A 21,448-nucleotide genomic window follows, 5' to 3' on the forward strand; every position below is an offset into this window, starting at 1 on the left:
ATTTAGGCTTATTTGCTACAAAAATGTGTAACAGCTGTAAGAGCTGGTGACATATATTTAGTAACAGCCATATGCATAACACTTTAACTTATATTAAATGAAAAGTGTTACATGTGATTTATTAGCATTAGTCACCTGCGATGCTGTCTCACTTGTGGAGTTCAAAGTTTTTGTCTATCCATAGTGCCATAAGACCAATCAAGTTAACGGGGCTAACACTTGACGTCCAAATGTCTGTGGTAAAACTCACCCAAGTGCTATCGGCTATTAGCTTCTCAATGATGTCGGAAATGACGGCTTATAACTCAGGTAAGGCTACGTCGGAAAAATATCTGACTGGGGACGATGTAGCGAGGCTCAGTGTGGTCCAAAAATCGTTGGTATCTGATATCCTCAACAACAACAAAAACCTTCCATACCACCGACATTTTGACTTCTTCCTCTCCACCATGATCAGATCAGGTAGGCACACATGACGTCATCACGTTGTGCTGGCACTGCACTTGTCACTGGGTTGTCATACAAAAACAGCGTCTTTTATATCGGTGAGTTATTTTGATGGAATGGCCGATATCCAATATTTAACTTTAACGCTAATATCGACCAACACCGATGCCATGCCGATAATATCGTGTATCCCTAGTTATAAGATTACAGAGTAGGAGGTATTTAAAGTGTTTTAAATTATGGCATTTTACTCAATATACAAGTTTATATTAAAATCTAATCAAGTTTTCTGAATGAGGTAAAAAAAAAAAGAAAGTGTTTAATCACCCAACACAAATTTGTTGTTTTAAATCCTAAAGAGGGTTAGAATTAGCCTTTGCAGCTGGGACAGTTTCTTCTCTTACCGTGTTGTAGCCTGTGGGTTCTTGGCCGTCTGTTATAAGTTCCCGCTCTCCTCTCGGGTTCACCCTCCTAAACCGCCGTCTAGACCGCCGTTGAGACTCCTCTCTCTGCAGGAAATTGTTGTCGCCCTCGCTGCTGTTATCCACCTGCAATACACAGTCGACACTGTCCTCAGAACGGAAGGTTCTACAAGAACCATCAGGTGCGTCCGGACAGCTGAACAACCGATCCGCACGGTTTGAGACTTGAGTCAACGGTTCAGAGCAGCTGCGTTTTAGTAGTTCGGACTTAGGCACAACATTTGTAAATTCCAGATTCTGTTTGTCATTCTCTGATTTCTGCCTCCGATAATCCAAGTTTTGTGTCTTAAGTCCTACAGGACTCTGATGATCTGAGCTGCAATCCTTGAATGTGATTCCCTCCGTTTCAGGCGGTTCGTCTTCATGCGCCGGAGCGTCTGGGTTTTGGCCCTGCTCTTCTGCTGGCTCCTGGTTGAAGATCCAGCTCTTCCAGAGCGCAGAGAGCCGGTGCCAGCGTAGCACACTCATCCGGACTCAAGGACAGATTAAAAAAGCACATAAAAGCAGGAAATACCACGAGGGAGGGTGAGTGTAAATGTATAAAAATCTAAATAAATCCTTCTAAACAAAAGATGAAGTTAAGTCCAAAAGTTTACAACAAAGTCCAACATCCCTGGAGATCCCATTCTCTGGGAACGTTATTGAAAAATAAAAAAAATAAAAAAGATGATGAGAATCCACTTTTAAAAACAGAGTCCAATTGAATAAAAACTAAAGTGCTTTGTCCGTTTGGCCACAAATTTCAGAGCGAAGAGATCAAGGCAGAGTTCAGCTGCTCAACACGTTGCGTACTGAGGCTCACACACACGCTCGCTAGTTGTCGTCGTCTGACACATGCACAGAGCAACACTCAGCCCACAGTTTCCTCCAGGAAGCCGTAAATACACAAATATCCTCAGCAGGCAGAAAAAAAAAAAAAAGAGCACAACACAGATTCTGGCCGTACAATCCATTCCCTGCAGACTTCTTAGTCTGGTCAGTTGTTGAAGGAAGAATTTGTTTTCTGTCTATATTACATAATGCGGAGTCAGTAGCTCCATTATGTTAGCGATGACCGATTTGATAATTAAAAAAAAAAAGACAAACTAAACTCTTTTACTTGGATTTTTCACAACAGATAGTTTGTGTTTGCTTGTTTGCCCATTGTTTACTTTTACTTACTTAATTCTGTTTTTAATTTAGCTTGTTTTGTGGTATTTCAAAAGAACTGTCCGTGATGCATCATTGTCAAACTCAGCATAAACAAGTAACAAGACTTCCATGTGGAAGCATGTTTTACTTCCAGGCATTGTATAATTTACTGAATCTGACCGTTTTAAATTGTATTGTAATTGCATAGAACTGAAATTGTTTTTTTTGGGGGTTTTTTTGTTTTTTTAATCTAGCATTGGATGACAATTTGTTTTCATTTAGGTTGTGATTTAAAAGAAACTAAATGAATTTGACAGCATGTAACTGGATTTGACTTGGAGCAGTTTATTTGTAACGTGTCCTGCAAATTAACATTAAGTTAATAATGCAGCTCGACTGCCAACACCTTACATACAACTGATAGCCAAAAGAACCATAAATAATGTCAACACTAACCCGGTTTGGAGTAAAAAAAAAAAAATCTTGCAAGACATTTATTATTAATTTATTACTCAACATATATGGTCAGTGCCATGTTTTGCCCATTCACTCAAATTGTAGCTACTTTAGGTGCTATAAAAGCTTCATTCATCAGCTTTATTGTATTGTCAGAACAGAGATATAGACAAATGTCCATTCAAAACATCCAAAAGTTGGGTACAATCATGTTTTAGAACAACAAAAAAGGTTAAATCGTGTCATCTGGACCAGTTTCTTTGTGAGAAACGTTTCATCCTCCATTCAGAGGACTTCCAGATGGTAGCCTTCACTGCTATGTTTCAAGCCAACCTGCTGTTGGAATCTCAAAAGTACTACTACTTTTGTTTTACCTATGGGACTACTACTACTACTACTACTACTAATCTACTCTACTTCCTCAGGCGGCTGAGGCGAGCTGGTCTGGGAAGCTCAGTCCTCACCTCCTTCTACAGGTGTGCAGTGAAGAGCATCCTGTGCTCCAGCATCAACGTGTGGCATGGAGGCTGCACAGCTGCAGAAAGAAAAGCTTTGAAGAGAGTGGTGAAGGCTGCACAGAAGTCTGTTGGAGTCAGTCTCCCCACCATCACAGACATCTACACCTCCAGATGCAGGAAGAGGGCCACCTGCATCATGAAGGACCCCACTCACCCAGCACACACTTTTTGCCCCGCTCCCCTCAGGAAGGAGGTTGAGGAGCATTAAGTGTAGAACCACTAGACTGAGGAACAGCTTCTACCCTGAAGCTGTTAGACTCATGGATATGTAATCAGGATATTCACTGTAAAAAAAAAATCACATGTTGCTGCTGATCTGTTTCATGTTGCTGCGTTCATTCATGCTCATCTACTCACAGAGACTCATGTTCGTGCTGCTGTTCGACGTATTGTTTTTTTGCTATTAGTGCTAAGAGTATTTTTAGTTGATGTTTTTCTTAGTTCATATCTTGGATCTTATTACTGTTTTTCTTTTACATTTTATTGTTGGATGTAACTGGGATCCTGTGTACATAATTTCGTCCCATCACTTGTACCATATGTGGTGTGAATGACAATAAAGAAACTCTGACTCTGACAGATCTGGTTGGCAGGTCGCAGACTGAATAAGTCCTCTGGATGGGGACAACATGTTTCCCACTTAAAGAAACTGGTCCAGATGACACAATTTAACCTTTTTTGTTGTTATCTACCTGGATGACTGAGCTTACTTTAATCAAGTTTTAGGTTTTACCCAGTACCTTATTTCTAATGGATTGAACTTGAGTGTGATGGCAGAAAAGTTTATGCTACAAAGTGAGCCAGAGTCCCAGCAGGCGCACCTGTGCTTCTAAACAAGCAACTAAAGGAAAATAAAATAAAATCCTGCCTCAACATCCCATTAACATTTCATTGATAGTGAAAAGTGCTCCAGCTGGTGTTTAGTCTCATCCCTGACCTTCATCTTTGCCTTTGTGCAGAAAACTGATTGGACTATTCGTCTTTAAAAGTTCACCTGTTTCTGACGTATTCATTTTTTTCAAGCAAAGACATTTTTAACTTTTTTGATTGTCTGAGACATCAAAAGAAAATCTAAACTATCTGTAGATTTTGAAAATGTCTTGAGTTTAATTTGTTGCTCCCCCATATTTCTGGCTTCTGTTTTACCTTTAATCATTCAATAACTGATTCGATACTTCTTGTTTCCCCTTCATTAATTTTTTTCACTTATTCAGTTATGTTTGCAACTTATTTATGCACATTGACCATAATCATTTTTGTCTAAAAGAAAGCTTTATATATTATTTATAGAAAATATATCTTAATAATCTTAAATATTTCCCAACTTCTTTGATTTCCCCTCTTAAGATAACAATTGGGGGAAAAAGCTTCATATGGGAGATAAAGATTTTGTCACAGTGATTTTACACCATAAAAAGGGTCTTTGTTAGTACGCGTGGTGTATTCTTTCCTCAGGTCAGTCATGTGCATTCATCCACAGACGTCTTATTTATAAAAAACTCATGACGGGCCACAATAAGCAGTACTAATGACTACTGTGTTTGTGCTCACGGAAATGTAGAAGGCAGTATTCAAAGACGTAAGACAAAGTTTTCAGTATTTTGATAATGGTCATAAGTAGATCAATACAAGTAGAAAGAATAAAACCATAGTTCAGTTTCTTAAAGATAAGCATCACAAGTCAGTTCAACTCGTGACAGACTTGCCAATCGATAAGAGAAAAGCCTTAAAAAAAAAAAAAAAAAAAAAAAAAATTATCTATCACGATTTTCTGTCACTGTTAAAATGGGAAACAACAAAAACAATCATGGTTAAGAGAGTTGTGCTAGAATACACACTAACTACACTGTGAGTAATTTAAGGGAAACACTCTTTGAAACGACTGGATGAAGACCATTTCTATAAAAACTGTAAATAACTGTAAAGGGGAGAGTACTGGGATAGATGCGTCTCCTCTCACAGCCAAAGAAATGTCATTTTGTTTTAATGGGCCTCATGAGATAGACAGCCTGAAGGTAGAAGAAAAGAAATTCTGGAAGTGAAGGTTAGAAAAATGTCACAGTTTTATTGGTTTGTCTCACCATAAAATCATATTTCACAACTCAACTATATAAGCACGATTTATTCAAACACAGCAAGCTAATGCTGTATGACCAAATTTCCTAATTGCATAAAAGAGCGTGTGAAGAACGTCACGTCGACTCATGAGTCAGTTTACATTCCTCTCTATCTGATGGTTGTCTAGTCAGTATGCATTGTGCTTATTTAAACTTTCATAATTCCTGTCCTTAGTTGATTTCCCTCCGTTCCCAACCCCCGCACACAGGAACAACCCAGCCCTGTGAATGTCGCTCCAGTCCGTCCCGTGACCAGAGTCATGATGGCAGCTACAGATCACATTCCCTCAACTATTCCCATGGCCCCAATTAGCTGATTGGCTGCAGTACAGCATTACCAGACCGCAGTCCCCCTGCTCTGTGTGTCTGTGCACTCATCTAGAACTGTGTGGGTGCAGGCATGTTTGTGTCTACTTATGTTACTGAGATCAGCTTTTCTTTGTAATTCCTTATAATTTCTCTTAACAGGTATAACTGATGATCAGTATACACCACTAGTGTGTTTCTTGCACAAGTATGCACAGAGATTAACCATTGTACCCAGTCTTTTTTAAATTATTATTTGTTTGTTGTTCTTAAATGTAGTTAAAACACTTGCCCAGTGATGGTCATAGCATAAATCCTTCATATGATTTCAAAGCGCAATCACAAGTGCTTGTAATCTTCAGGATTATTTTACTGTAGTGTCCAATAAAGCTTTGCTAGGAGATACACAAGGGAAAGAAAATAGTTTGTGTGTAGGTTGAACAGTTAAGAAACAAGAGTACCGAATATGGCATTTTTTTACGCCTGTCGACAAACTATTATACAGCAATACAACAATCTATTGCAATGGCTTGGATAAGCAAAGATCTTGTATAAGCTTTGACCTTAATGTGTGATCTTGACTTTAGAGCTTGGATGAGGAAACATTTAAGTGACACTGCGGTGATACAAATGTGCACCACGATTTGTTAATTGATCTTGAGCAGACCAGAATTCATGAGCGGGGCAAGCAAAGACCTTGTTTTAACCTTGACCTTGATTTGTGATCTTGAAGCTGAGGTGATTAAAAGTGCACGTGACCCTCTGTCTAATGATGATGCAGTGTTTCCCATGCCATTATAAAATGAGGGTGCCCCGACCTGTCAACATAACCGAGTGCCCTGTCTACCGAACTGTCCCCCACATCACCCCCACCCCCAGCAATGACCGTAGCGCTAAGCTAGCGGTACACAATACAGACACACTATCGAAAAAGCTACAGAGGTAGCGCTCTGTCTCCCTCGCACTGAGCCGTTTCCTCCTAGCCCCACCCCACCCAAAAAAAAAAAATCATAGAAGAGATGAGCGCCCTGCCAAGGAAAGTAACCTGGAGAAACACTGCATGTGTATTATTTCATCAAATTATCTTGAGATAATCAGAAGTTACAGGCGGGACAAGAGAAAGTTTATGTACATACGGGCACTATACCATAGTATGTCTGCCATCTATGGACGTATAAAAATATTGGATTTTAATTTTGTAACGTTTTACACAGATATTTGATTTGATTGCTCATATCCACAAACCCCCAACCCAATGGTTCAGGTTAGTCTCAAAAGTGCTACCTCCCATCGGGAGAGAATTTCTCCCCTGAGACGTCTCCGTTTTGCCTCAAGTTTCAGCAGCTGAAACGAAGGGAACATAGAAAAAGCCCCCGTACAAGACCATGGTCCTTGGAAAAGGCTTCTGCAGTCATTCAGAGGCAGGTGTAATTCAGAACTAAAACACAACTATTAATCAAACTGTGTTGTTGTTTTTTCATAATTTGACTGTGCTAACTGGTTGTTCTTGTAGAAAACCCTATTTTACACTCAAACAACGTCACAAGAGCCTTAAGATGGTCAGCAGTGCTGCTCTCTTTTACAGCTTTAATAGCTTCTGAATACACCCAGAGGGGTAGTTTAGGATGAAATGTCTTGCTGAAAGAGCACCTCACTGTTATAAACCTCTTTCACTGTGAGGAATTTTAATGAAATTTAGGTTCTGACGTCCCTGGAAGTACTGGGTGGTATGTGCAACCTTCAGTGTTGCTGACTGGTCAAAACAAGGTTGCTACAACATCAGAAAATCTTTTACATTTTTCATTCCATTCAAATTTCCTGTCCTATAACAACAGTTTTCCAACCTGTGAAAAAGAGCAGAGAATGTAATGAAACAGAAACGTGACGTAAAAGAAGGAGAAGAAAAAAAAAACTGCTTTACTCCAATACTTGAAGTCCAGTTTGTTTGTTTTTGTCTGACGTCTTAAAAAACACCAATGAGCAAAAAAGACGTTTAGCTTTTTTCCTTGTTCTTGCTGAAGCCGTGTGTTTCTTGCTAATGAAAAATTTCATTAAAAAGGGTTGCTGGATGATTAGTTTCTATACATTCATGTGTCCAGGCCTGCGCTGGTCTAGATTCTCTATCTTTAAGTCACCAGTTGGCCATTATTGAATGATTATTTCACAAAGTCTCCCTTTCCCATTTTTAGTTAATGTTTTTCTTAGTTCATATCTTAGATCTTATTACTGGTTTTCTTCCACATTTTATACTTTTGTTGGATGTAACTGGGACTCTGTGTACACAATTTCGTTCCACCACATGTACCACATGTAGTGCAAATGACAATAAAGAATCTCTGACTCTGACTCTTTTCCTTTCCTTCCATTCCATGTTTACCTTTTCTTAGCCTTAATTTCTCTCATTTCATTCTTTCTGTTTAGCTTCTTTTTTTGTTTTTGTTCTTCTTCCTCTCATTTTTTTATCTTTTTACCTTTTTCTTCCTTTTTGCTTATATCTTCCAGTCTCTCTTCTGTTCATGATTCTCTTTCTTTTTTCTCTCTCTCTCACTCTTTTGGTCTTTTTCTTTGTTTTGCGACTTGTATTTTTCTTTTACTTTTCTGTTCATCAAATATCACTTCAGTTTCCATATATTCCTAGTATCATTTGAAAATGTATATATAAATTAAAAAAAAACTTGGTAAATACCTGACAATGACTAACTAAAGATTTGGGGTGCACCGATATATCAGCTGGACACTTTATCGGCCCAGATTTCCTTAATTTTGGGAGATCGGCCGATATTTACATGAGAAACCAATTTTTTGTAGTTTTAATAACAATTGTCTAAACTTCATTTATATTTTAGAGCTCTACTTCATGGCCAGTTAAAACAAGTTTGTATTGTTTCTTTGATATTGTTCAAGGGTATGTTTTTCAATAAAATATTGGAAAATTGAAGGTGCATTGTGACCTTAAAACACCTGACAGTGTCACTTATAAAACAAAATCGGTATCGGTCAAAATCAGAATCGGCAGGTCAGGCTTTTTAGAAATCGGTGATCGGCCAGAAAACTGCTATCGGTGCACCCCTACTAAATATGTACACAAAATTGAGAATTATGAAAGCTCTTCAGATGAGAAATACAATGTCTTCAAGAATCAAAAACAAAGTTCAATTGCCCATTTACTTTTGCCTTTAGGTGTAGAATGACTTCCTGCAAACAAGAAAGAGATTCCATTTGAGACACCCTACAGAGACTAAATATGAATACTTCAATATTGTTTGAGTACAAAAAAGTACAAAAGAAAAGACTGACATGAAAATCTTGCACATTGTTGCCTCAGTTTTAAGTCAACGGGGTGACAGTCAGTCTAATGATGAGGTTTCATCACCCCCCCCCCCCCCCAGGCAAAACAAATGACGGATGTTTTTTAGAGAAAATAAGTCCCAGGAGAAAGTTTTAATGTAACACTGCATTTAGAGGTTTTGAGCCTGTTGTGAGAAACAAAATAAGTTTCTGGTTTCATAGAAACTCAACAGCAGAAAAAAGAACCAAAGCAGCACAGAGGTTTGAAAGCACTGAGATCGTTACGAAGACTCCAAACTTTTGTGCAGCACAATGATTAATCTGCAAACATGCAAAGATTTTGTGTCGTGCTTGTTTTGGTACTTTAGCCAGTTATGACGATCAGCTAGTTTCGCATTTTTCTAGTTAAAAAGTTCTTTTAAAAATCGTTTGACGAGTACAGATGGATTGGAGAGTCAAAAAAACATCAGAACCCAAAATAAAAAAAAATTTAAAAAGTCAAGGTCATCCGTATATTACTTATCAAAACACTTTTACACATTGAGGGAGGTACTAACTTCAAACATACTGATGGAGGTGTTGCCAAGTTAAGCTCCAGATGTATTTCACTCGCTACGACTTAGCTGTAATTAAATAGCGCATTTCAAGCTTCAAAACACGCAAAATGTTTCTTATTGCAAAATCGAAACTTCATAAAAATATGTAAGGACATAAAACACACACACAAAACTAAAATCAATTATAAAAGCAGTTTACAAAAATCAATAAACTAACAGTAAAAGTAAAATAATAAAACTAAAATAAGTTTATTAAAAAAAAATGGTTGCCGTTGTTTTATGCGCAAACTGGAACTTGTTGCCAAAGTAAAGAAGTCTAATAACTAGAACCTGACTGATATATCCGTAGGGCCAATATTTTGGGACAATATAGGCGTTTGGCGACATATCGGTATCGGTGATAATTATCCCATGATGTGCTGATTTAAACAATTGTAATTTTCATCCCTAAAATGGTGGGAACGAACTGTGTCCTTACTTGCAAAGGATGTGAATGTACAATGTATCCTGCAGAGGGTGTGTGTGGGCTACTTTTCAAGTCATGGCCGTTCACTTTAACTTTCAGTTTCAGTACAGATGAAGCAGGGAGCAATTAAATATCGTGTGGTGTAGTTTGCTCAACAGAGCATAGTAAGTTTATTGTAACTGATCTGTAAAATAAATCAACAATAAATCCTCTTCAATCCTCCAACCCGCTTGTGATTATCTACGTGCCTCTCAAGTTAACGAGCTAACACTGAGATAACCTAGCATAGGGCATTGCCTTGTAAAACTTTAGTCAGAACAAAATGAACGTTGAGGTAAAATATATCAGTGGTAGTGATGTCATCTTTGACGTCCTCAATGGCATGCATTGATCGTCTGAAATCTTTACTTCTTTGCAAAAAACTATAATTTTGGAAAATCTCACAATAAGAAGTCGGAGCGTGGTCTTCAGAGCATACATTTATAAATGGTGGGAAACAATGTGATTTGTGATAAACAATGAAGCTTGAGAACTCTAAATAAAATATCAGTTCTCATTTTGATCCTGTTGGTTAATTTAGGAGGAATACATGTAGAGCTAGACTTTGTAACTTATTTTTTATATATATATATATATAATTTCATCAATGCATCTCTACTTATAATTGGGTTGGATTATACGCTTTTCCCCACACAGTCATTAAGTTTAACCAATCAGATTTAACCAGGAAGTAAATTCAACGCTTGCTAAAATTGACGTAACAAGCAAAAAAAAAAAAAAAAAAGTCTTCAGCAAAAGGCTTCAGTGTTAATCTGTGCTTCTTTGTTTGTTATGATGACAAAATGTTTTCCTGTATTAATATAATGCTACAAAAATTTAAACCCAAGAACACAAGTCACCTTTGTGGATGTTCACTAAAACCTTCCAATACTGGAGGTAAATTTGTCAAAACAACTTTAAGCTCAGACACACAAACAGCTTGAAGCCTGCAGGATAGAACCTCTTGCGATTTTGCTATTCTGACAACCTGGTTTGAAAGGGAAGCCACAGGGTATCCATTTTTCTAACGCTCATCCATTTCACATCATGACAAACCAGCAACGTGGAGACGAGAAAGCAAGCTGGGTTTGAATGATGAGACATTTAACTGGAAGATTCATGTAAATAAATGTGACACTTTAAACATCTTCCAGAGGAAATTGTTTGAGAAAGTGCACCAATATTTTTACTATATTTAAGGCGCATTGCAAAGATGGAAGAGAAAGATAAGACGCTATTTAAAAGTGAACAAGGATTTACAGGAGAAGAGTGAAGTGGACAAATATATGACCATCAAATAAAGATAAAAACAGGACTAATATCAAAGGGTTGAGAAAGGAGCTGTAGGAGGATAAAAGTGAAGCGCTCCAGGAGCGAGAAAAAGGGAGAACAAGTCCAAAATAAAAGGAGGGTGTAAAACAGCATCTATACTCACCACAATCATTTCTGATGGCTCCAAAGTGAAACATTCACAGCCTCGCCTGCCCCCCAGCTGTCTGCCAAAACTGTGAAGAACGCACACAAAAAGATATATCAGGATAAAACACAAACAAGGCAGGGATGAGACAGTTTGCTCATAATGATAGCAACGACAGATGCATTTAATCCTATTCGCCCACCCACAGACGAACACCAGCGCCAATGTCCCCTAAATTACAGTAATTGCTCGAATCATTACTCTGAGCTAGCATTAAAAGTAACATGATACTGAGCTTGTGCAGACCATGTATGTCTGAGAAGTAACATCTGGTCAGGATGAAGTATATCCACTCTTAAATGGAAACAAGTGTTCAAGTGTATCTGTTTAACTAAATAGCAAAAATAAAAATAAAATATTGCTTTCTTAGGTACCCCTATACATTATATTTATCATGTTGGAGCAGATGACATCTGTGCAGAATTATTTTTAGGTCACACCTGGTTGATCCTGTTAGTTTAATAATTCAGTACATTCAAGGCCTACCAACAGATCATAGCACATATTTTACATTTTGACATTATTTGTAATTATCAAAGTAGTTTAAAACACATCCAGGCAAGAAATAAAATCCTTGATTAAGAAGAATTAAATTTAAGTATATTTTGGCATTTTTTTATTTGTATTTAACATCCAAGTTCAGTAATATTTAGGGGTAATAAATGAACAGATCTGGGAACTCCATAGGGCAGAACTTTAACGAGAAAATCTGTGTTTTGGAGAAAAAAAAAAGTCTCAGGTTAGATCCATCTCTTACACAAAAACGTAACCTCTACAATCTTTTAATGCTCAGTTTAGCATTCTGAATCTATATTTATTTTTCCATTTTTAAACAGAATATTTCAAACTTGAATCTAGGTTAACTATTTTGAGACTGCATGATGATTGGATACTAGTACACAATACAGTAGTCCCTCGCTACTTCACGGTTCGTTTATCGTGGACTCGCTCTATCGTGGTTTTTCAAAATAAGATTGGACATGACGCACAATTGGCTGATTGATGGATGAGTCACACGATTGGCATGGAATTTTTATTTAAACTAAATTATTTAAAATTATTTAGCACCTGCTGAACCTTGGTGCAGCTCACAGCTGTAGGAGAAACTTGCTGCTGCAGCGTGTAAGATCTCCACTCTGCAGCAGAGAGATGGGCGTGGCCAAGAGCACCAGCAGATGTCAGAGAGCAGCGAGGCAGAGCTGAAATCATGACAGTCTGTGCTCTTTTACAAAGTTTAGCGTTTAGAAACATTGTTTAGAATATTGCAAGGGTTTAAAACACCTTTACATATATGTGCATATATATATATATATATATAAAATATATATATATATATATATATATGAATGAATTTGTCAGATCTCAGCAAAAAATTGGGTTATAAATATGGGGAAAAAAACAAATGTCGCTTCGCTGTTTAAGTCACAGGCATGCTAATTTATGCAAAAAATTGTGACTTATACAGCAAAAAATACGGTACTTGTACCATTATTCCTACTTAGCAGTTTTTCACTTTTCGCGGTGCTTCAGGGTACGAATCCCCCGCAATAAACGAGGAACTACTATATTATAATGTGCTGTATTTACCATGTAATTAGTACAGTTATGCCAAAACAAGAGTTTTCCCTTTGCCATCGTTTTGAATATGAATGCATGCTGACTCAACAGTACTTTTGCACATCTTAAAACGATGTATCTAAGCCTTTTTAGTAACAGGAAGTGAATGCTTACAGTTAGAACAAACTGTCTCCTCCCAATAGATATTTATACTTTCTGTCAAAAAAGCCACTGAGATAATTTTCAGTTTAAACTATTCAGCATCTCATCTTGAAGCTTGAATGTTCTCACATGCAAATAGGCACTTCTTAGAAAGGCGTACAGTTTGTGTAGGAGTGCCTGGAAGCACGTAAAGAGGGGCAATGTTGAACGTTCCACATCTCAAAGTCAAAACAAGTGTTCTGAATGGATTAGAATTTTCTGGCATTTCTTGACGTGCCTTTGAAAAATCCCCTCGCAGTGAGCGCCAGCGTTTATGCATTCAGAAATTACTCATGTGTCTGTGGTTTCCATGCACTGTGTGTAAAGTGTGTAGGGATCCTCTGTCTGAACAGCTCCACTGGGGTGTGTGTGGTGAATCCTGAAAACGCACTGGGTTGCCAACATTTCTTGATCCCTCTGGCGAGTAAAAGTGGTAACTCAGTGATGTTTAAGGACTGCAGGAGCAGCTGGTTTTAATCATAGAAACGTGATGTTTGGACGAAATTCAACTTTTATTTCTTCGGTCTGGTTAAGTTATCTGTTAGTGCAGCTCTCTTTACATCATGGTCTTCTCACCTACCATCCATATTCAAGTTTTTTGTTGTTGTTTTTTTTGTCCATAATGAGCCATGTCTTTATTATTTTACTCCCTTTATGCTTCCCACTGCTTCTCTCATTTTTTCCTTAATCCTATAGCACCATGACTTTAACTCAAATAAATCCCTCTAAATGTTGTAATTGTCTTTTTATCCCGTTTTATCTTCTGCTTTCTTTGGCAGGTCCAGTCCACTAAACCTCTCCCTTTTTATTCTATTGTATTTGTTTTCTTTCATTCTTTCCACATCTCATTTTACATTATTTCATCCTGTCTTTCTCTCCTCTTACTGCTGATTATTTCCTGAGTGAGGAAAAAAAAAAAAACCTTTTATCTTGAAACTTTGACTTCACATCAGCAGACATTTCTCAACTTCAGCCTTTTAATGTAGGGCTCTGATGCAATTCTGTCTTCATAATGAACCCTAATGATTGAAACAATGATGAAAATATTTATGAATTGGACAGGCTTCGTCTTCCTCTGACTGGTTTTCCAGGAAATGGTAAAAAAAAAAAAAAAAGTGATGACAATGACGCAAGCGCCAAAGCCTCGGTGGATAAATCCATATATTTTAGACCTTGGAAAGGATACAGAAGTTCTTGCTGGGAAGGAAACCCATTTTCCAGAAGCTGAATTTAGCAAACATAAGCTATGCAGAATATATTCTCACTCTACGATTACATTATGTTTGAACAGGTTCAGATTAAACATTGTTGGATCATCGGGCGCCTTCCGAAAGTCTTGCTGTTGATTTCTTTTTAGAATAAACTATTACTTTCACATATTTTTTTTATTAAATTTACAACACAAACAGAGAAAATGGAGGTGAATAAATCCATATTTAAAGAAATAAAGTTTAATCAGCATTAATGTGCTCAACACACTTTCATTCTGTTTTATTATTTCCCTAAATGTATTTATCATGTGATCTTGAGGATTTCTTGAGAAATTCAGCTGTTTCTTGTCATCCATCAGGGAGTTCACATGTCTTTGAGTTGAGTCAGCTGCAGAAAACATTCCTAAAAGAGCAAAGGCTTTCCTGGCATCTGCTGATGACCCCTAAAGGGGGAAAAACGCTCACCGACACAGAAGGTTGGATAAGAGATCCACCAATCAAAATGCAACTAAATTCTCCAAATGGCAGAAATGTTGTGCTCAGAGGTTTAGGAACATTTTTTTTAACCATTTTAGGAGTTAGATTAGAACATCTTAACCTTTTTAAAGCCTATGATGAGTACATAAATACAGTTCTATTAATAGACTTAAAGCTCACTTTATGAGTTCTCAGCCTGGAGGTCAGCCTGACTTTGACAGATTTCTCTACACTCCACTGAGGCGTGACGCCCGGACCCTGTCAGGTCTACACAACGACTGCCAGTCCTGTGTTTTCACTGTGTGCAGGGTGGTGAGACTCCACTACAGAAGCAATGCATTGTGAGCGGCGTCTGCTCTATCATGTCTTGATTTTCATGAGTTGCTGCAACTTTTCGTGCTGATGTTGTATTTGTGTGTTTGTATGCGCACAACTGATGCTGTTGTCCCAACTGTGACACCTGTCTGTTGTCAGCTGGTCTGAGGACAAATCTCTAAAACCACAATGTGATCAAACCTTAGCCTTTACTTCCACAAGACAAATGGAGGTATATATTTTAATAAACACTACTGTGGTTGAGGCATCCCTGCACCACAGTACTTTGGAAGTTGATGATTAATTTAGTCTGGAAAAAAAAAAGTTGGAAAAAAAAAGTTTGATTCAAAGTAAGAATGAAATGAATTTTCTTTATTTGGCACTGATATTAAAGTTTAAAGTCAATTGTTTACTATTAACTTGGAATCAGCCATATATGAGGAGGCCATCATTATTTACACGTTCATAAAGGCAGGTCGCTAGTAAGTGCACATTTTTAGTTAAAAATACAACAAAGTTGTAAAAAGTTGTTTGAGTCTGGAATTTTATTTATTTATTTTTGCCTTAAAACAAAAGCAGATGGAAGTTATGTTTATTGTCCATTTTTACTGATTAAATTGGTGGCGGTTCGTTTATTGTGGACTCGCTCTATCGCAGTTTTTTAAAATAAGATTGGACATGACGCTCAACTGGCTGATTGATGGATGAGCCGCACGATCAGCATGGAATTTTTATTTAAAATTAATTATTTTAATTTATTTAGCACCTCCTGCACCTTTGTGCAGCCCACACTGCAGGATCAACTTCCTGCTGCAGCTGATCAGCTGATCTCCGTGCAGAGCGTAGAAGTGGGCGTGGCCAAGAGGCTTGCAGGTGGCAAAGAGCAAACGAAGCAGGGAACTGAAATCATGACATTCTGTGTTCTTTTAGAGCATTTAGAGTTTAGAAACATTCTTTAGAATACTGCAAGTATGGGAAGGGTTTATTGTAATTATGCAGCAGTGAAACTTTTGTACCCCGCATGGTTAGACAAAAGCCCATCTTAGCTTTCAAAATAGGACTATTTAAAAAGATAAAATTGTGTTAAACAGGCAACACGCTTCAGCTGTAGCCACTATAAATCTAAAAAAATCCAAACGTTTTGCATTGCCATGGTTTAAATTCTAAGCCTAAACATGACCATTTTAATAAATAACTGATATAGTAAGGCTTGTTTAGATGGTACATTAATAAGCTATAACCTTTGATAGTTAAAATCTCTTTGATACATTAGTGAAGGTTTGCTTGTGCTGGATCGCAGCAGAATTCTTCTCCACTCTTTTCTTAAAGTAACAAGTTGTTGGCAGACAGAAGAGCAGGTTCATCTGTGGTCCACTGACAGCTGCAGCCCCCTGAGCAATAAACCATGTCAGCCAGCAACTAACTACAGCCACACACATGTATGTTCCGAAAATACCAGCAACAACTCTGAGTATAAACAATTATTACAAAAGATAATACATTAAAATAAACTTGGATACTTAAATGTAAAGAGAACAGTAACAGGGAGATACAACAACCCTGGAGTTTCAATTATTTATCTAAAAGATGCACATTTATGCAAATTTTTAAGTTTGCATATTAGGCTATTTTAAAAAAAAGTTGACTTGTGGTGCAGTTTGCACAAAAGGATTTCCTTTCCCTGCACAACTGTGTATTAGACCAGGATGCCAGGTGTTGTACCTCCTTTGTATAAACCGCCTCATCATTGTTTCTTATAAGACCAAGTAGCAGTAGTGTGCCGTCAACTGCAAACCTAACAAGTGGTGCATTGATGGACCCTTGTTGCTGAGGGATTTAAATAGTGAATGTCTGTAGTTTTCAAGATGAGTGCTTTTCTTGAATGTAATTGAACAGGGAATGCAAGTAAACCTTAATGTTTTTGGTGTAAGATATTCAAGTGGGTAGGAGCTACATTGCGTTTACAAACCACAGGAGATAGTACCATCTCCAGAACTTGTCCTAACTAGAAAAGAACACCAAAGTTCATGCTCAATAATCCAGGTAAAAATCCAACAATGTTTAGTCAGGTATACAAAAGAGCAAAAAAACATCCTGTTTTCCAAGTTCTGGGAAGGCAGCGTTTCACAGTCATGCAGGCTGAAGCTGAACGTAACTTTTGTCCCAGCAGAGAAACTTTTATCATGGTCTCGAGTTTGAATTTCATCAAAGAAAAGATCTCTGAGTTGGAGTAGCAGAATTATCAGCCAGGTGGAAGCTCTGACCAGTAAACTATCCAATATGATGGAACGGCATTCAGCTGATAACGATTTATAGTCCTTATGAAACCACAACTGACTAAGAAAAGATTAAGATAGCAGAGGCTGAAAACATCGCAAAACAGTTGTGGGTTGAATCAGATCTAAATAAACCTGCTCTGAAAAAAAGTTAAATTTCAACTCAAAAGTCAACATCAAAATGTTTTTTGATGAAAGCAAGGGTTTGGCCCGGCTAAAGGAGGACTGTTAAATGTAGAGCTAGCAGCTTTACTCCACATAACAGTCTTTTGGGTACAGTTGATATGCTAACATTAAACAATATGGAACAGAACTGACATATTATCCCATGCAGTGAAGAAAAGACAGGAATTGGAAATACCATTCCTCTATCCATCCGTCCACCCATCCATCTTATTAATGAGATAACTTGAAAAATAAGCGAGTTACTGACTTCCAGTTTGGTGTGTTCCTGCATCTAGGCGTAAGAAGGGTCATCGTCAAAAACCGGGTTGCCACCAAGATGGCCACTGACGTATATTAATGTAAACTGGCCATCCCCATCATTGGAGGAAACTGCTTTCTTGTTTTATATTGCTTAAAAGTATAGTTTTCTCACATTATTTGGGTGGCCGCCGGGGTGGCTGAAGATTATGACCAATGGTGGCCAAGGCCCCTGGCTCCGTCATTGCATCTAGTGGTGAATAAAATGTCTCCCTCCACTCGCCAGAATCACGCTGCGATGCCTCAGACAAGCATAACGAAACTACCTTTCTTCTTATACAACTCCTATTCACCTGAGTAACTTGCAGCAAAAACATTAAAGTTTACTTGCCGTCCCTGTTCAATCAATTCCAGTCTAGAAAAACACTTATTTTGAAAGCTACAAACATTCACTTTTCAAATCCCTCAGCAATGGGACACCAGCATACTGCTGGTTTGAACTGGAATTCATGGTCATATTGATTTTGTTTTATTTTGATATGATGTGTTTTTACCTGCCCGAGGACTACTGATGTAAACTAGCCAGTGGCTATAGCTAGCATAATGCAACTAATTCTTTGGGAATGTATAGATATCGTGTGTGTTATCTTAAATAAACAAAGTTAAACTCTTAGAACTATACTAAGCAAGATTAGGTAAAGGGTAAAAAACACTAACAATACAAAAAAAGTAAAGGTATTTCAGAAAGTATTTTCATTGAGTTCAGGTGGATGTTACCTGGCTCTACATGAACTGCCTTGTAGACAGATGTGCCTGCAGCCATGAAGGTTATAAGGACTGTTTTTGCACCAGCATGGTGGAATACGCCCAGTGCTGCTGCCACAAGGGTATTTCTGCCCACTGGTGCACACCATCTCTGTGTAGTACGTAAAAATCTGCCACTGTTCCTATATTTTACATATTTTAATAAACTACTGTTTTACAGAACAGAAACATACAGTACTTTCAAAGGTTTGGTTGAGCCTAGATTTCATTTTCCCCTCAGGCAATCAGATTTGCATGCAATATTTTAAATTAATTTTTACTGAATTTATTCATAAAGCACCAATTCATAAAGTTCATTCATTGTTCACTACTCAAACTGAACATTCACACATCAAATCCCTCAGCGGAACATCGATATACAACATGTTTATTGAAAAACTTGTTTTTGGGGGTTTTTTTGCATCGTTATCCTGCTGCATGGTTGATTTGGTTTCATGTAATGAATAGTAAGTACATTTTTTTCATGCTGGACTATAACAAAACATACCACAAGTTAATGAACTACATTCTGTACAATCTGAGCTAGTGAACAAGTTATTTTTATTGAACTAAATTTTTCTGTACAGATCATTGTAGATAATGTACCGTAGTTGGACTAAAAAAAAAAAAAAAAAAGGAAAATGCTTTGTTTAAAATAATAAATCCCAAACAATTTTGTTTTCCCAACTTGGCTGCAAAGTTTTCATGTTTTCATTTCAAGAAAGCCACAGACCTAAGTCTAGCACACACATTCACACACTTCTACTGAAGAGTATTTCAACGCTTGATTGTCTAACAGTAACAGCTGCATCACACACATGTATTAAATAAAATGGAGCTGGACGACGGTCTTTTGTTTGTCTTTTTTTCATCTGAACATATCACCACACACACTAACACTGCCAGGCAGACTGCAAAGAATGATGTAGCGGTTTGAAACATTCCCCCATCAACAGTGGCTTCTCAATACACAAATCAAGGTACAGTATCTTGCTAGCTTTAAGGGAGATAACCAGTTGACACATGACTGAACCTACATTCATTGCTCAGATCTGTAGATTATCTTGTTGTAATCTTCACCAGTATGTGGAGCAGCAAGTTTCAGCAAAGCCAAACGCATTAGATAAAATAGTACGCAGCTTTGTTTGGGCTGTGGGGCTTTAAGTAAATAAAAAGACAAATTTATGGCATACACACTAGGAAAATATCTCTGATCTTACGTCTAGATTTTGTATGCTTAACTTTGATTCACTATGCCACATTACATCCATAAATTCAGAAAAAAAAAGTAAAGTAATTGCCTGTATTTTGATTTTTCACTGCATCTTAAATATTTTGCCAAAAATCAGCAATAAACCAACCACATAAACCATATTTGCCCATTCAGATGTGATTATTGTTGGATGCAATGCAAAAAGATCTGTTTCTCGTGTGGATAATAGGGGCAGATAAAGAAGAACAGCAAACACAATCAGTGCTGTGTTTTTCACGTTAAGAGGCCCAGAGGTTTTAAGTTATCCCGCCACAGTGCCACAGGGAGTCTCAGGCTTTCCAGTTGTTTGAACGATGGCAGGCAGGAAATGAAACATGCGGGAGTAAGGACTGCATATAAAAAAAAAAAAAGTGAGGGAGTTTTTAAATGAATAAATCTCAACTGGTAGCATCAGCAGTGATTATCTCATCGGCCAGGCAGAAATGAAAAGGAAAAAGTTTACTAACCAGGAACAGCAATACTGTGGATCCACGTCTTTGAAAGCCTTCTGATATGCAGCATGTTAATCCACAAGAAAAAGGAAAAGTTTATCCAGAATCAGATCCAAACATAGTTGTTTAGTTCTCCAAAGTTTGCAAGAAAGATGTTTCACCAGAAAGCAGAACTAGCTGTCTATCAAGCTTTTAGTTTGACTTTAATAGAGGAAGGAGTGTGTTCTCGCTCTGCTCACTTCTGTCCGTCTGCTGGCTCCAACAAGATGTGTGTGTGTGTCTGTGTGCAGAAGTGTGTGTGTGTAGTCTGCTCATTTCCTGCCTGAATGTGTTTCTGGGCTCCAGGCGGGCAGGCTGCTCAGGAACACATGGCCATCCCCTGTTCTGCCAGGGGTTCCGCATTCCCCACACATGCACACACACGCACGCATACACATTCGCGCACACACACACACACACACACATACACGAGCACCACTCCCTTAGCTCCCCCCGTGACCCTTCCCAAGCCCCCATGCTGCTACTAGTACTCCAACCTACACCCTCACCACCTCCTATGCAGGGCACAACAATCCCCCACCCTTTACTCTGCTACTGCAATGACACACACGTGTACACACACACACACACACACACACACAGAATCCTAACTGCTCGGAGGTTATTGATACAGGGCCAACCGGTCCCTGCTGCTGTCGTTCAGTCGGTGCTTTGTGATCCAGTTTTTTTTTACCGTTCAATCAACAAGTAAAGAGAAACAGGAAAGAAAGAAAAACCCTAGCAATGCCTTAACAACAAGAACCATTTCCGTTAAGTCTCATTTATGCTTATTCAGGAGATGGTTTTTGGAAGTAGCTTTTAGAGAAGAGGAAGTGACCAAATGTGTGATCATGCTCACTTGTTTTGTTGTTCAGCATTGTTCAAGCGCAACACTTCTATATCTATTTTTTGTGCATAAATACTGAACAGTTTGAGTAACGTGCAATAAATTATTAAACTTTGCTAAAAGGTAAACCTATTTAGGGTTTTCAATAGATTTTTACCTTTTAAGCAACATGTCATAATGGAAATTGTTTAAGAACCTACCTACTGATACCAACCTACCGGTACCTACCAATACCTACCGGTACCTAGCTACCTACCAATACCTACCTACCGGTACCTACCAATACCTACCGGTACCTAGCTACCTACCA

The 21,448-nt window shown here is 38.0% G+C and overlaps 1 protein-coding gene across 1 annotated transcript in view; it reads right to left on the reverse strand.

Annotated features, from left to right (window-relative positions):
• Positions 1–21,448, reverse strand: part of LOC119420836 (rap guanine nucleotide exchange factor 6) — a 149,463-nt gene that overhangs the window by 118,253 nt on the left and 9,762 nt on the right. The window contains exons 4-5 of the mRNA XM_037688260.1: positions 11,243–11,312; positions 852–995 (exon numbers count right to left, since the gene is read on the reverse strand). Of these exons, the coding sequence (XP_037544188.1) occupies positions 852–995; positions 11,243–11,312 (214 nt within the window). The remainder of the gene's footprint in view (positions 1–851; positions 996–11,242; positions 11,313–21,448) is intronic.

The sequence above is a fragment of the Nematolebias whitei genome, chromosome 14 (assembly GCF_014905685.2).
Source record: "Nematolebias whitei isolate Nwh7 chromosome 14, NemWhi1, whole genome shotgun sequence".
NCBI classification, from domain to species: domain Eukaryota; kingdom Metazoa; phylum Chordata; class Actinopteri; order Cyprinodontiformes; family Rivulidae; genus Nematolebias; species Nematolebias whitei.